This window comes from Salmo salar, chromosome 03, assembly GCF_965601325.2.
Source record: "Salmo salar chromosome 03, fSalSal1, whole genome shotgun sequence".
NCBI lineage: Eukaryota > Metazoa > Chordata > Actinopteri > Salmoniformes > Salmonidae > Salmo > Salmo salar.
Genome location: NC_138293.1, coordinates 47,203,072 through 47,219,867, shown reverse-complemented (window position 1 = coordinate 47,219,867; position 16,796 = coordinate 47,203,072). Strand labels below are relative to the sequence as shown.

Here is a 16,796-nt window from a genome sequence, read left to right as displayed (position 1 = left end):
ATTGTGCTGTCTACAACCTCTACCGTTCGTTCCAATATATCATGATTATGTTGTATCATAATTCATATCAGCAGTTTAAAAGTGATGAGCTATTTAGCGTCAGACATAATGAGACAAGATGGAAATTAGCATAAAAATAATGCAAATTCAAACCACTTTGATTATACACACACACGCACACACACACACAATGTAAGGAAGAACACACACACATACACGCATAGATCCACACACTCCTAGGTGTCAGAGGGCGGGAACAGAACATTCTTAGCGGGTGAGTCGGTACCTTCAAAAGACCTCAAGCTTCCTTAACGAGCTGCTTAGGGGACAACCAGGCGTCATGGCGACCGTTGATATGGAAATTATTAATTATCCTGTGAACAATGATTGGATGAATTATAGGGGGGCCTGAGAGATCAGTAGGTGGTCTGTTCCGTTCTCTATTCTTCATACCACATCTGGTACCATACCATTTCTTTGCCAAGGATCACATTCCATATGGTAACCATGACAACAGAGACAAGGAGAAAGGTGATGGGTGATTGAAGTTTGGGTCTAGGCATAGTGTCTTTCAGAAGAAACAGGAAAATAGATCTTTATGTAGAAGCATTGGTTATAGTTATGGTAATGCCCACACTACCAGCATTACTCCAGAATGGTTGTGTATACAGATCATGACTGTTCACTACCACCCTCAACTCCCATCACTACTCTATCCACAATGCACTGTGTGACTGTCCTTCCTGGTGCCAGTGGAGTTTTAACCCAGTAACAGCAGACTCGGCAGAGCACTGTGGTTAGGTTGCACTTCCCTGCCTGTCCAGCATAGCAGAGGTCAATGGATTTGGCAGAGAGCGAGGGAGAGAGCTGCATGAACTGCATGGCTCAGTCATTTTACGTAGAGGTGTGTGTGTGTGTGTGGTGTGTGTGTGTGTGGGGGGGGGGGGGGGGGGGGGGACTGTGAAGGCTATGGGCCGATATATTGTACAGATTACAGAAAGAGAAACAAATCTATATGGAGTGAGAAAGAGAGAAAGGGGTGGATCAGAAGTGTATGTGCTCTTGGCAACGTTTAGTTGCTACTAGATGCATGTATGTGCTCTTGAGGATGGTTATTGTGAAAAAGAGTGCTGCCCTCCAGTCTAAGGATATCTCAATACCTTATATCTGACAACAGCATGGTAAAAACATAGATCTAAATGCACACTGTTTGACCCGCAACCATACTGCCTTAGGAAATTGCTGTACCTCGTCTGGTTGTGCTTAGATAGCTAAACCAGGTGTCTTGCTTATCACTGAAATTAGAATAGGAAAGCTGCCATGGTCATTTCAGCTGCACTGCCCTTCCTCTCTTTCAGGAAGATATCCAGGAGATATATATGCTAAGTTCTCCTGTGCTTTACTATCTCCAAGTGGACTCGGATGACAGCTACTATTTCATATTGAGTCGTTTTCACCAAATGCGTTGTCCCCCCCATAGAGTCAAGAAGCTGTGTTTAAACCGTGACAGTACGCCAAAGTGAATGAAGTCTGATGATGTCAGTAGACTTCTGTCCTCTGTAGTTGTGAATCTGCATCCATTTAGGTATGTCCTTTCTGAGGAGTGAGGACTGTCCGAGAGTGACAAGTCTTGCATGCATCTAAAAATGAATGAATGAAAAATATTTTAATTCTCCATCATCTAATCCCCCCCCACCCCTCTTCCTCTCTCTCAGGTGTGGGGGAGCCCTGTGTGACCAACCCATGTCTGCATGCAGGGCAGTGTCTACCTCAGGGCAAGGGCTACAGCTGCTACTGCCCACAAGGCTTCACAGGGGAGAACTGTGAGATCGGTGAGTTTACAATACACACACACACACACACACACACACACACACACACACACACACACACACACACACACACACACACACACACACACACACACACACACACACACACACACACTCGCACTCATGTATTTGTGTGTAACTGAGCCTTAAAATATATTAGTGGTAGGTCTAAGGTCAAGTTCTCCATCACCCTTTAGACAGGGGTTTGGGGGTTAGAGGTTAGAGGCTAGGGGTCAGAAGTATTGTTGTGGTTGTCAAGGTCAATCTCCTCTCTGTGCCTGCTGGCTCTCACTTGGAAGGCTTTGTTACACACACACAATGAAAGGTTAGATCAGAAACACCAACTAAACCAACTCCTGTTGTTTATCAGTGTGGTGACTTTAGCTTACAGCAACTGTCAGAATACTGTCAGGACATGAACTACTTTAGGTAGGAACGTGTTGGCTATAGGAGTCATGCTAGAAAGTCAGTTGTCATACGACTTCCTTCCCTTTATTACTTTACACTCCACAGTGTCTGTGTGACTATGAATCTCAGTGACTTTCTCCCATAAGATTGACTAATATCTCTACCTCAGCCCTGACCCAGACTCACAAACCCTGCAGGATCATCTCCCATCTTATAGCAACAGGGCGGCAGGTTGCCTAGTGGTTAGAGCATTGGGCCAGTAACTGAAAGGATGCTGGTTCGAATCCCCGAGCTGACAAGGCTCTCTCGATGTGCCCTTGAGCAAGCCACTTAACCCTAATTGCTCTGGATAAGATCTTCTGCTAAATGACTAAAATGTCAATGTAAATACCCGTGAGATGAGACAGCGCCAGACAGTCATTGTATTTACCTGTCTGCTGTGGTGAGGTACACCACATGACCAAAAGTATGTGGACACCTGCTCGTCGAACATCTCATTCCAGAATCTTGGACATTAATATGGAGTTGGTCCCCCCCTTTGCTGCTATAACAGCCTCCACTCTTCTGGGAAGACTTTCCACAAGATGTTGGAACATTGCTGCAGGGACTTGCTTCCATTCAGCCACAACAGCATTAGTGAGGTTGGGCAGTTAGGCCTGGCTTGCAGTCGGTGTTCCAATTCACCCCAAAGTTTTTCGATGGAGTTGAGGTCAGGGCTGTGTGCAGGCCAGTCAAGTTCTTCCACACCAATCTTGACAAACCATATCTGTATGGACCTCGTTTGTGCACAGTGGCATTGTCATGCTGAACCAGGAAAGGGACTTCCCCAAACTGTTGCCACAAAGTTGGAAGCACAGAATTCTCTAGAATGTCATTGTATGCTGTAACGTTACGATTTCCCTTCACTGGAACTAAGGGGCCTAGCCCGAACCATGAAACAGCCCCAGACCATTATTCCTCCTCCACCAAACTTTACATTTGGCACTATGCTTTCGGTCAGGTAGCGTTCTCTTGGCATCCGCCAAACCCAAATTCGTCCGTCAGACTGGCAGATGGTGAAGCGTGATTCACAACTCCAGAGAATGCGTTTGTTGCTCTTAGACGTTTTCACTTCACAATAACAGCACTTACAGGGCAGCTCTACCAGGGCAGAAATTTGACGACCTGACTTGTTGGAAAGGTGGCATCCTTTGACAGGGCCACGTTGAAAGTTACTGAGCTCTTCAGTAATGCCATTCTACTGCCAATTTTTGTATATGGAGATTGCATCGCTGTGTGCTCAATTTTATACACTGAAATAGCCTAATCCACTAATTTGAAGGTGTGTCCACATACTTTTGTGTATATATAGTATATTTGCCTAACTGGGTACTGCTGGCTTCTAAAGCTGTGAGACAGAGAATGGGCTTAGAGCATGATGCCAAGGCAGGGCTGTGTGTGTGCGTGTGCATCAGTATTTGCGGTATTATCTCTCTCAGGAGCAGTGGTGTAAAGTACTTAAGTAAAAATACTTTAAATTACTACTTAAGTAGTTTTTTATGCTTTGCTTTACTATTTATATTTTTACAACTTTTACTTTTACTTCACTACATTCCTAAAGACAGTGATGTACATTTTACTCCATACATTTTCCCTGACACCCAAAAGCACTCGTTACATTTTGAATGCTTAGCAGGACAGGAAAATGGTCTTCAATTCACACATCCCTGGTCATCCCTTCTGCCTCTGATCTGACACTCACTAAACACATGCTTTGTTTGTAAATTATGTCTAAGTGTTGGAACGTGCTACTGGCTATCTGTAAATAAATAAGAATGTAAAAATGATGCGGTCTGGTTTGCTTAATATAAGGAATTTGAAATCATTTATACTTGTACATTAACTTTTGATACTAGAGTATATTTAAAACCAAATACTTTTAGACTTTTACTCAAGTAGAATTTTACTGGCTGACTTTCACTTTTACTTGAGTCATTTTCTATTAAGGTATCTTTACTTTTACTCAAGTATGACAAATGGGGCGACTTTTTCCACCAGTGGTCAGGAGCCCTAACTCCTCTGCATTACGCATGCCAGGATTAAACATTCATATGGAACAAAAGCGTTGTGTGTTTTGAGACAAGGTGTGTGTATGCATGTGGGTTGATACTGTACAGTATGTTGGCAAATGTTGACTTGGAGGTGAGAGAAAGGTTACAGGGGGGAAGAGATGTTCAAGCTCATGCTGGGGTGAAGTGATCACCAGAGACAAAAGACAGTGATGCCTATGGAATTGAAGTTCTGATGAAGGACAAGTGACGAAGAGCAGAAGCCATTTTAGACTATTGAGATGCACCCCTAGAACAGTCATGGAAGTATGTACTGCAAAACAACTTTCTGGTGATATCTTTTTTTCAAAGAGTGTACTATCTAGAACCTAAAAGGGTTCTTCGGCTGTCCCCATAGGAGAACCCTTTTGAAGAACCCTTTTTGGCTCTAAGTAGAACCCTATTGGTTCCAAGTAGAACTGTTTTGGCTTCCATGTACAGTAGAACCCTTTCCTCAGAGGGTTCTATCTGGAATCAAAAATGGTTTTACCTGGAACCAAAAGGGTTCTCCTATGGGTACAACTGAAGAACCCTTTGGGAACCCTTTTTTCTAAGAGTGTAGTGACAGTTCTTTACATTTAATTTCTATTTTATGTAGCCTAGAACCTGTCAGTGGAATTCAAAGCCCATGTGCTATGTTTGTCCAGACATGCAGAACTGGGGGTTAATGGTTCAAAGGTCCCATCAGAAGGTCTTGACTGTCTGGATTTGATTTGTCTGACAACCTTTCTGCAACATTCTTCCCGAGGGCTTTTTTTTTACTTCGTTTTCAAGCCCTTATCAACTCTCAGAACATACGATATCTTGAAGTGACTTTGAAAGCACAATTTGGTGCCTTTCAACCTTGAATTGAAGGATGAATTGAAATTAATGTTCTGAGTTGAGCCATTATACAGTAATAGACAGTGTGTTTGGATCAGTTATTCATAATTGAGAAAAGAAGATGGTGTTATGAGTCAGACTTGCACTGTAAGACTTTTCGGCAATTTCAACAGTAAAACACTAGAATGCACAGTAAAATCCCGTAACTTTATTTTACAGAATTAATGCTGTAGATTACACTGAATTGTGGGTAAAATTCTGAAAAACTGCTATTAACTGTAATTGGAAGTCTTCTGTAAAAATGACCCTAACATACTGTATTTCTTTACAAAAATAACTTATGCCTACTGTAGATTCAAATACTAATTTAGTAAAAAAAAAAAAGAAGAGGAGTAAAATCACCCCAGTATTTTATTTTGCAATGATTAGGCTTCACTTTACTGCAGCTTCTGGGTGCCATATTGAATAAACTGAGAGCATATTTGATATGTTTGCAACATTACTAAAGGGAAAACAGCTTGTTTCTAGCCCAAATTGACCCATATTACTGGCGCAAAGTGTTTTTTGGGGGGTTTTACATTAGTAGACAAATCTAACAGCAATGTACCATATTAATTATTTACAGTAAATTGCAATGGACTCTGGGTGATTTTAGGTGTAACTGGTAAATTGTACTCTAAATTCCAATGAAACGTTGGTTTAACAATACCTTATTAGAAGTACTGTATTTTAAATGGTACAGTGTAAAAAACATAACTTGTTAAATTATTGTAAAGAAGTGCTTTCTTTACAGTAATGCACTATTAAACCAAAGTTTGTTTGGAATTTACGGTAACATAATGTACCTTTTTTTTCACCCAAAAAATGGCTGCCAGTGAGTTTCCATAAAAAACTGTGTACTGTAATTCCACCCTACAGAATACAGTACCCTACCATATTTCTGGAGCACCAAAAACCCTTTGACCACCAGTTGGCGCATGGTATTGTTGTTTCTGGCTCATTAACATATTTTGAAGTGTGCTTGTAAGAGGCTACATTTGTTGTACCCGTGAGTGGATGTGCAGTACCAATTTAACTGATATGTTATAGTAGTGGCTCTACAATTAAATGTAATAGGGGTGCAAGTTTGGAAGCCTTTTTTAAGGCCTCTAGAAGTGCAGGTAATTCATACACTGTAAAAACTGGAACTTATTAATATGGTAACTGACCAGCAGCCAGTTGGTTACCTGTAAGTTACTGTAAAAAAGTACAGTATGTTACTGTAAATTCCAAATAAAATGCGTTTTAACAGTACACTACTGTAAAGAAAGCACTGTTGAACTAAAGTTATTTGGAATTTACAGTAACATGCTCTACTTTTTTACAGTAATTTACAGGTAACTTGCTGCCAGTAAGTTACCATAAAACAAGCCGCCAACCTGCTTGCACCAATCCCATGTAATTACAGTAAACTATTGTAAAATACAAACCCCGCCTCCCCTCAATCAATGTTATTAATTCTTACATTCATTTCAATTACCATACACATTACAGTACAATTATTGGTACCATAAAACTATTTACGGTAAGAGTTGCCTGCAAATTACTATAATTATACAATACAGCTGTGTTGCTGTAATGATTACAGTAGGCTCATTTACAGTATAATGCTGTATTGTATAATACAGCACTGTTTTCCTTTAGTAAAATTTTTTTTTACAGCATCGCTGCTGTGAAGCTAAATTACTGTATTTAGCTAGCAACTCTGCTGCCAGTATTATACTATAGATTTACAGGAGAAGTTGTATATTGTGGGCCATTATTCTCATTTTCTGAAATTCTTCTTACTGTCAGAAAACCTCCCTTTTTACATTTGTCATTTAGCAGACACTCTTATCCAAAGCAACTTACAGTAGTGAGTGCATAGATTTTTATATTTGTTCATTCTGGGCCCCTGTGGGAATCGAACCCACAACCCTGGCGCTGCAAGTGCCATGTTCCACCAACAAGCCACACAGGACCACACCATCAAAATGTGTAGTAACATAAAGACCAAGAATTGTCCCTGTCAAGTAAATGTAATAAATACAATTACATTTCTTTTTTTTTCTTCAAGAAAGCTCAGCCCTCAGGAGAATACAGAATTTGTTATTGAATGTGAACAAAATATCTCTTTTGTGTTTGTGTGCGATGTGAAGAGATTTGAGGGGTCATAGCAAGCCCTCTTGGAGTGAAACAGGGACAAGAGGGAGTGAAAGAGAGCAGACCTGGGTTTAAATACTAAAATATCTTCATTACTTTCACATACATTCAATGATTTTCAATGATTTCCAAGATGGCATAGCAGTGCAGACGTGGTTTGTCGTCCTCGTGTACTTTTGTATTTTTCGTCTTTTTTTGTATATATTTCAATTTATTTTCAATCTCTTTTCCATTTTTAAATTAAATATACCTTCCGGTAACCCGCCTCAACAATGTGACACGGATCCGCTATTTTTTTAGACCTTATAACCAGAACCTCCATCAGAAGCTAGTCAGCTAATTAGCTACTAGCTATTTAGCCATTGTTAGACACTGCTAGCAGCCATTCCTACTGCACAGACACCAGACGTTTTTTTTTTGCCTGGATAATACTTGCCAGCATCGGAATGTTTTCTCCACTACAACGCCGGATTCCTGCCGTAAACCCTGGACCATTACTTCTGATCATCACAGCTACCTGCCACTGAGTGACCCAGCCCCGAAGCTATCCCTGAGGCAGGCCCACCTCCCACCATCCGGCTACTCAGCCGATGCCTTCCGGACTCTACCTCAACACGGCTAGAATCCACCACTCCGCCGGATCCTTGCCGTAAGCTCTGGACCTGTGCATCGGATCAACACTGCTACCGAGTGGCTATAGTGGCTAATGCCCCTGCCCCGAAGCTAGCACCAGTTAGCCGTGAGTCAGGCGCATCTCCCGGCTAGCAAACAAAATTACCACAACTACAAATACCTCTTTCGCCATCTGGTCTGGACCCTTTGTCGACTTGGCGTACCACCACGACTGGTCCGCCGACTTAACTCCATCCACTGTGCCCTCAAACGGCCTTCGCCGGACATCGGAGCAGACGCTTCTACTTACCCCGGCCTGCTAACTTTAAACGGCATGTCTCCCGCGTGCTAGCGTAGTAACGACTACCCTGCGGCTTCCCTGTTCCATCTATTGCTGTTCACTGGACCCTATGATCACTTGGCTACATAGCTGATGCCTGCTGTTCATTAATAACGGTACTCCATTTTGTTTATTTTTTGTTTATTTGTCGGCCCCAACTCAGTCCCTGTGTGTAGTTAACCGACCCTCTGCCCTTTCATCGCCATTTTACCTGTTGTTGTTGTTGTCTTAGCTGATTAGCTGTTGTCTTACCCATTGTTGCCTTAGCTAGCTCTCCCAAACAACATCTGTGATTGCTTTATGCCTCGCTTTATGTCTCTCTCAAATGTCAATATGCCTTGCACACTGTTGTTTGGGATAGTTATTATTGTCTTAGTTTACTGCGGAGCCCTTAGTCCCACTCAACATGCCTCAGATACCTCCTTTGTCCCACCTCCCACATATGTGATGACCTCACCCAGCATAACTAGCCCGTCCAGAGATGCAACCTCTCTTATCATCACTCGGTGCCTGGGTTTACCTCCACTGTACCCGCTCCCCACCATACCCCTGTCTGTACATTATGCCCTGAATTTATTCTACCATGCCCAGAAATCTGCTCCTTTTATTCTCTGTCCCCAACGCACTAGATGACCAGTTTTGATAGCCTTTAGCCGTACCCTCATCCTACTCCTCCTCTGTTCCTCGGGTGATGTGGAGGTTACCCCAGGCACTCTCATTTGTTGACTTCTGTAACCGAAAAAGCCTTGGTTTCATGCATGTTAACATCAGAAGCCTCCTCCCTAATTTTGTTTTACTCACTGCTTTAGCACACGCCTCCAACCCTGGTGTCCTTGCTGTGTCTGAATCCTGGCTAAGGAAGGCCACCAACAATTCTGAGATTTCTATCCCCAACTACAACATTTTTCGTCAAGATAGAACTGCCAAAGGGGGAGGAGTTGTAAGGAATCTACTGCAGAGATAGCCTGCAAAGTTCTGTCATACTTTCCAGGTCTATGCCCAAACAGTTCGAGCTTCTAATTTTAAAAATGAATCTCTCCAGAAATAAGTCTCTCACTGTTGCCGCCTGTTATAGACCCCCCTCAGCTCCCAGCTGTGCCCGGGCCACCATATGTGAAATGATTGCACCACATCTATCTTCAGAGTTCATTCTGCTCGGTGACCTACATTGGGATATGCTTAACACCCCGGCAGTCCTACAATCTAAGCTAGATGCCCTCAATCTCACACAAATTATCAAGGAACCCACCAGGTACAACCCTAAAAGCCGTAAACATGTGCACCCTCATAGATATTATCCTGACCAACTTGCCATCCAAATTCATCTCTGCTGTTTTCAATCAGGATCTCAGCGACCTCTGCCTCATTGCCTGCATCCGCTATGGGTCCGCTGTCAAACGCTCCCTAAAACACTTCTGCGTGCAGGCCTTTCTAATCAACCTGGCCCGGGTATCCTGGAAGGATATTGACCTCATCCCGTCAGTCGAGGATGCCTGGTCATTCTTTAAAAGTAATTTCCTCATCTTAAATAAGCATGACCCTTTCAAAAAATGTAGAACTAAGAACAGATATAGCCCTTGGTTCACTCCAGACCTGACTGCCCTCGACCAGCACAAAAACATCCTGTGGCGGACTGCACTAGCATCGAATAGTCCCCGCGATATGCAACTTCTCAGGAAAATCAGGAACCAATACACGCAGTCAGTCTGGAAAGCAAAGGCTAGCTTTCTCAAACAGAAATTTGCATCCTGTAGCTCTAACTCCAAAAGGTTTTGGGATGCTGTAAAGTGTAATAAGAGCACCTCCTCCCAGCTGCCCACTGCACCGAGGCTAGGTAACACTGTCACCACCGATAAATCCACGATAATCGAGAATTTCGATAAGAATTTCTCTACGGCTGGCCATGCTTTCCTCCTGACTACCCCAACCCCGGCCAACAGCTCCGCACCCCCCGCAGCTACTTTCCCAAGCCTCCCCAGCTTCTCCTTCACCCAAATCCAGACAGCAGATGTTCTGAAAGAGCTGCAAAACCTGGACCCGTACAAATCAGCTACGCTAGACAATCTGGACGCTCTCTTTCGAAAATTATCCGCCGCCATTGTTGCAACCCCTATTACCAGTCTGTTCAACCTCCTCTTTCGTATCGTCCGAGATCTCTAAAGATTGGAAAGCTGCCGCGGTCATCCCCCTATTCAGAGGTGGTGACACTCTAGACCCAAACTGTTATAGACCTATATCCATCCTGCCCTGCCTTTCTAAAGTCTTCGAAAGCCAAGTTAACAAACAGATCACTGACCATTTCGAATCCCACCGTAACTTCTACGCTGTGCAATCCAGTTTCCGAGCTGGTCACGGGTGCACCTCAGCCACGCTCAAGGTATTAAACGATATCATAACCGCCATCGATAAAAGACAGTACTGTGCAGCTGTCTTCATCGACCTGGCCAAGGCTTTTGACTCTCAATCACCATATCCATATCGGCAGACTCAACAGCCTTGGTTTCTCAAATGACTGCCTCACCTGGTTCACCAACTACTTCTCAGACGGAGTTCAGTGTGTCAAATCGGAGGGCCTGTTTTCCGGACCTCTGGCAGTCTCTATGGGGGTACCACAGAGTTCAATTCTCGAGCCGACTCTTTTCTCTGTATATATCAACGATGTCGCTCTTGCTGCTGTATACATCCGGCCCTTTGGACACTGTTAACTAACCTCCAAACGAGCTTCAATGCCGTACAACACTCCTTCCGTGGTCTCCAACTGCTCTTAAAAGCTAGTAAAACCAAATGCATGCTTTTCAATCGTTCGCTGCCCGCACCCGCCTGCCCGTCCAGCATCACTACTCTGGACGGTTCTGACTACAAATACCTAGGTGTCTGGCTAGACTGTAAACTCTCCTTCCAGACTGATATTAAACATCTCCAATCCAAAATTAAATCTAGAATCGGCTTCCTATTTCGCAACAAAGTCTCCTTCACTCACACCGCCAAACATACCCTCGTAATACTGACTATCCTACCGATCCTCGATTTCTGCGATGTCATTTACAAAATAGCTTCCAATACTCTACTCAGCAAACTATCACAGTGCCATCCGTTTTGTCACCAAAGCCCCTTATACCACCCACCACTGCGACCTGTATGCTCTAGTCGGCTGGCCCTCGCTACATATTCGCGGCCAGACCCACTGGCTCCAGGTCATCTATAAGTCTATACTACGTAAAGCTCCGCCTTATCTCAGCTCACTGGTCACGATAACAACACCCACCCGTAGCATGTGCTCCAGAAGGTATATCTCACTGGTCATCCCCAAAGCCAACAACTCCTTTGGCCGCCTTTCCTTCCACTTCTCTGATGCCAATGACTGGAACAAATTACAAAAATCGCTGAAGCTGGAAACTTATATTTCCCTCACTAACTTAAAACATCAGCTATCTGAGCAGCTAACCGATCGCTGTAGCTGTACATAGCCCATCTGTAAATCGCCCACCCAATCTACCTACCTCATCCCCATATTGTTTTCATTTACTTTTCTGCTCTTTTGCACACCAGTATTTCTACTTGCACATCATCTGCTCATCTATCACTCCAGTGTTAATTTGCTAAACTGTAATTACTTCGCTACTATGGCCTATTTATTGCCTTACCTCCTCACGCCATTTACACACACTGTATATAGACTTTCTTTTTTTCTGTTGTGTTATTGACTGTACACTTGTTTATTCCATGTGTAACTCTGTGTTGTTGTTTGTGTCGCACTGCTTTGCTTTATCTTGGCCAGGTCGCAGTTGTAAATGTGAACTTGTTCTCAACTAGCCTACCTGGTTAAATAAAGGTTACATATTTTTTATTTTTTTTAAATGTAAGCATTCAGATGTTTTATTTGTTGAATATTTTAATGTATTTGGAAACAGTATTTTCAAATACTTATTTCAAATACTATTCACCTGGGTTAAATGCATGGGAGTGTATTTTTACATTTTAGTCATTTAGCAGACGCTCTTATCCAGAGCGACTTACAGTAGTGAATGCATACATTTTACAATTTTTTTTTCTCCGTACTGGTCCCCCGTGGGAATCAAACCCACAACCCTGGCGTTGCAAACACCATGCTCTATCAACTGAGCCACACGGTTTCAAATACAATTTGGCAGATTATTTGGTTTTTACAAATACAATTCAAATACTGAAATAAAAGTACTTGTTTTGAGCTGTATATTAAATACCAGCTACTCAAATACACATGTATTTGAACCCAGTTCTGTGAGAGAGAGAATTAAGGAAAGCTTTGACTATGTACAGACTGAGTGAGCATGGCCTTGCTATTGAGAAAGGCAGCAGTAGGCAGACCTGGATCTCAAGAGAAAACAAGCTATGTGCACACCGCCCACAAAGTCAGGTGGAAACTGAACTGCACTTCATAACCTCCTGCCAAATGTATGACCATATTAGAGACACATATTTCCCTCAGATTACACAAAGCATTCCAAAGCAAATCCAATTTTGATAAGAGCATCTGCTAAATGACTTTAAATGTAAATGTAAAATAAACTTCCATATCTATTGGGTGAAATACCACAGTATGCCATCACAGCAGCAAGATTTGTGACCTGTTGCCACAAGAAAAGGGCAACCAGTGAAGAACACCATTGTACATTTGTATTTATTTTATTTAACCTTTATTTAACTAGGCAAGTCAGTTAAGAACAAATTCTTATTTACAATGATGGCCTACCAAAAGGGAAAAGGCCTACCAAAAGGCAAAAGTCCTCCTGCTGGGACGGGGGCCTGGAATTAAAAAAATAAATACAATATAAATATAGGACAAAACACACATCACAACAAGAGAGACAACACAACACCACAAAAAGAGAGACCTAAGACAACAACACAAGGCAGCAAAACATGACAACACAGCATGGTAGCAACACAACATGACAACAACATGGTAGCAGCACAACATGGTAGCACTACAAAAACATGCTACAAACATTATTGGGCAAAGTCAACAGCACAAAGGTCAAGAAGGTAGAGACAACAATACATCATACAAAGCAGCCACAACTGTCAGTAAGTGTCCATGGCTAAGTCTTTGAAAGAAGAGATTGAGATAAAACTGTCCAGTTTGAGTGTTTGTTGCAGCTCGTTCCAGTCGCTAGCTGCAGCGAACTGGAAAGAGGAGCGACCCAGGGATGTGTGTGCTTTGGGGACCTTTAACAGAATGTGACTGGCAGAACGGGGTTGTATGTGGAGAATGAGGGCTGCATTAGATAGCTCAGATAGGGATGAGTGAGGCCTAAGAGGGTTTTATAAATAAGCATCAACCAGTGGGTCTTGCGACTGGTATACAGAGATGACCAGTATAGAGTAAGTATAGATGTGTATAGAGTGCAGTGATGTGTCCTATAAGGAGCATTGGTGGCAAATCTGATGGCCAAATGGTAAAGAACATCTAGCCGCTCGAGAGCACCCTTACCTGACTGATCTATAAATTATGTCTCCGTAATCTAGCATGGGTAGGATGGTCATCTGAATCAGGGTTAGTTTGGCAGCTGGGGTGAATGAGGAGCGATTACGATAGAGGAAACCAAGTCTAGATTTAACTTTAGCCTGCAGCTTTGATATATGCTGAGAGAAGGACAGCGCACCGTCTAGCTATACTCCCAAGTACTTGTATGAGGTGACTACCTCAAGCTCTAAACCCTCAGAGGTAGTAATAACACCTGTGGGAAGAGGGGCATTCTCTTACCAAACCACATGACCTTTGTTTTGGAGGTGTTTAGAAAAAGGTTAAGGGTAGAGAAAGCTTTTTGGACACTAAGAAAGCTTTGTTGTAGAGCATTTAACACAAAATAAAGTAACTAAACTTTGGGCTTTCCGATAGCCTGAGTGCACTTATTTCTCATTTGCCTGAACAAGAGCCAGTCAGACTGAGTATGTGTGTGCCGAGCCTTTCGCCAAATGCAATTCTTGAGGTGGAGTAACTCTGCTAGTTCACAGTCTAACCAGGGGCTGAACCTGTTTTTTTTATTCTAATTTTCTTTATGGGGGTGTGTTTGTTAACAATACCACTGAAAATATAAAAAAAGAAGGTCCAAGTGTCTTCGACAGAGGGGATCAAGCTGATTCTATACCAATTTACAGACGCCAGTTTATGAAGAAAGGCTTGCTCATTCAAGTTTTTTAGCAAGCGTATATGACAAATCAGGACAGGTCGTTTCACTGAGCAGCCATTACGAACACAGGCTGTAAAACAGTGATCACTAAGGTCATTACAGAAAGCACCAGACTGATACCTATCAGGATTATTTGTGAGGATAACATCAAGGAGAGTAGCCTTTTCTGGGTGTTTGGAGTCATAGCTTGTGGGATTGGTAATAATCTGAGAGATTTGGGGAATCCCATTGCTTTAGGACTTGGTCAGATGGTTTAAGCATGTCCCAGTTTAGGTCACCTAGCAGAACAAATTCAGACTTAGTGTAAGTGGCCAGGAGAGTGCTTAGGGCAGGTAGGGTACAGGCCGGCGCTGATGGAAGACGATAGCACCCAGCAACAGTAAACAAAGAGCTATTTGAATGTTTAATGCTTAAACCCAGCAAATCACATTTTTGGGGACAGACTTGGTGGAGACAACGGAGCACTGAAGGTGATCATTGGTAACGATAGCCACTCCCCCACCTTCGGAAGATCTGTTTTGCACGAAGAAGGTTATAACCAGAAAGGTTAACATCAGTATTCAAAACAGTCTTCCTTAACCACGTCTCAGTAACGACCAACACATCTGGATTGGAGCTGTGAACCCACACCTTCCATTGATCCATTTTAAGTAATAAGCTTCTAGTGTTAACGTGCAGAATACCCAGGCTTTTACGAGAGCAGAAATCAGTGAAGCAGATATCAGAGCAGGATTGGGGCTAGCAACAGTAGATGGGCCAGGGTGTACATGCACATTACCAGATATCATCAGCATTAATACAATCAAGGCACGGCAGAGGACAGAGAGAGCTCTGCAGTGCTGATTTATGACATCTGAATGTGCATCAGATGGAAACAAGATCATATTGTACATCAATTTCATCAGGTAACATGAACACAAAACCGACGAGAGGTAAATACAACCCATATTCATGTTTATTTATTTTCCCTTTTGTACATAACCATAATATGAGATTTGAAATATCTATATTTCTTTGAAACTTTAGTGAGTGTAACGTTTACTGTTCATTTTTGATTATTTCACTTTTGTTTATTATCTATTTCACTTGCTTGGCAATGTAAACATATGTTTCCCATGCCAATAAAGCCCATTGAATTTAGAGAGAGAGAGCGAGAGAGGGAGAGAGAGATGGCTCTCGCTACCTTGAGCTTGGCACAGGAATAATGAAATAAGTGAATTGGCTGTGAAGTACTCTCAGGGCGCCCTGATTCGTGAAGTAGGAAGGAAAGGGACAAAGAAGAGGAAAACAGAAACATCCACAGTAATCTTGAGTTGCCATGCTGAGAATTAAATTATCCTCCTCCCTTACAAAACATTTACCTTTACATTTTAGTAATTTTGTAGAAGCTCTTATCCAGAAGCACTTACAGTCAGTCCATTCATAGCTGCTTTATTGAGTAAAAGTTACTATCGGCAAAGTCAGTGCTCGTAAGAAAAGACACGTGTTAGTGCAAGAAAGCAAAGGGGGATACGTAGTCAGTTGCACAACTGAATGCATTCACCCAAAATGTATCTTCCATATTTAACCCAGCCCCCCAGAGAAGTGCGGGGGGCTGCCTTATCGACATCCACGTCTTCGGCACCGGGGGGGGGGGGGGGGGTGCAGTTTTTGTTGGGGGTGATCCACCTAGCCATCTCTGGGAATTGAACCAGCGACCTTTCGACTTTGGCCCAACGCTCTTTACTGCTAGGCTAAAGACAAGGTCAAGAGTGGTCTTCAAAATGGTAGGATTTGGATACAATTTCCTGGTGATATGAATTTAGTTAGAGTGGCACAGTGGTCTAAGACACTGCATCTCAGTGCAAGAGGTGTCACTGCAGTACCTGGTTCGAATCCAGGCTGCATCACAGCCGGCCGTGATTGGGAGTCCCATAGGGCGAGGCACAATTGGCCCAGCGTAGTCCAGGCTAATTTATTATCGTAGATAATAATTTGTTCTTAACTGACTTGCTTAGTTAAATAAATCAAATAAAAGTGTTGTACCCACAGCAACCACTGCTGCAGTTGATGGACATAGAAAACCTAGGAAAAATCTTTCCTTTGTGTTACACCAATGAATCACCTCTGGGAGAATGTCAGAGCTGTGGACATTGTTCTCTTTACTCTATCCCCAATCATCAACTTTAGACCAAGCTTAGCTGAAATTTTTCCACAAATCGCCCACTGTCGTCAAATGCTTGATTTACGGAAAAAGTATTTGTGCAAGGTCTGTGCGCATAGCCAGTGAACTTGCGTGAACTAGTCTAAACCTCTCCCTCAACGTGATCAAGACAAAGGAGATGATTGTGGACTACAGGAA

The 16,796-nt window shown here is 42.7% G+C and overlaps 1 protein-coding gene across 1 annotated transcript in view; it reads left to right on the top strand.

The window, feature by feature from the left end:
* ncana (neurocan a) overlaps nucleotides 1-16,796 on the top strand; it is a 72,939-nt gene that overhangs the window by 39,006 nt on the left and 17,137 nt on the right. Inside the window, exon 13 of the mRNA XM_014192009.3 lies at nucleotides 1,716-1,832. Coding sequence (XP_014047484.2) covers nucleotides 1,716-1,832 — 117 coding nt within the window. The remainder of the gene's footprint in view (nucleotides 1-1,715; nucleotides 1,833-16,796) is intronic.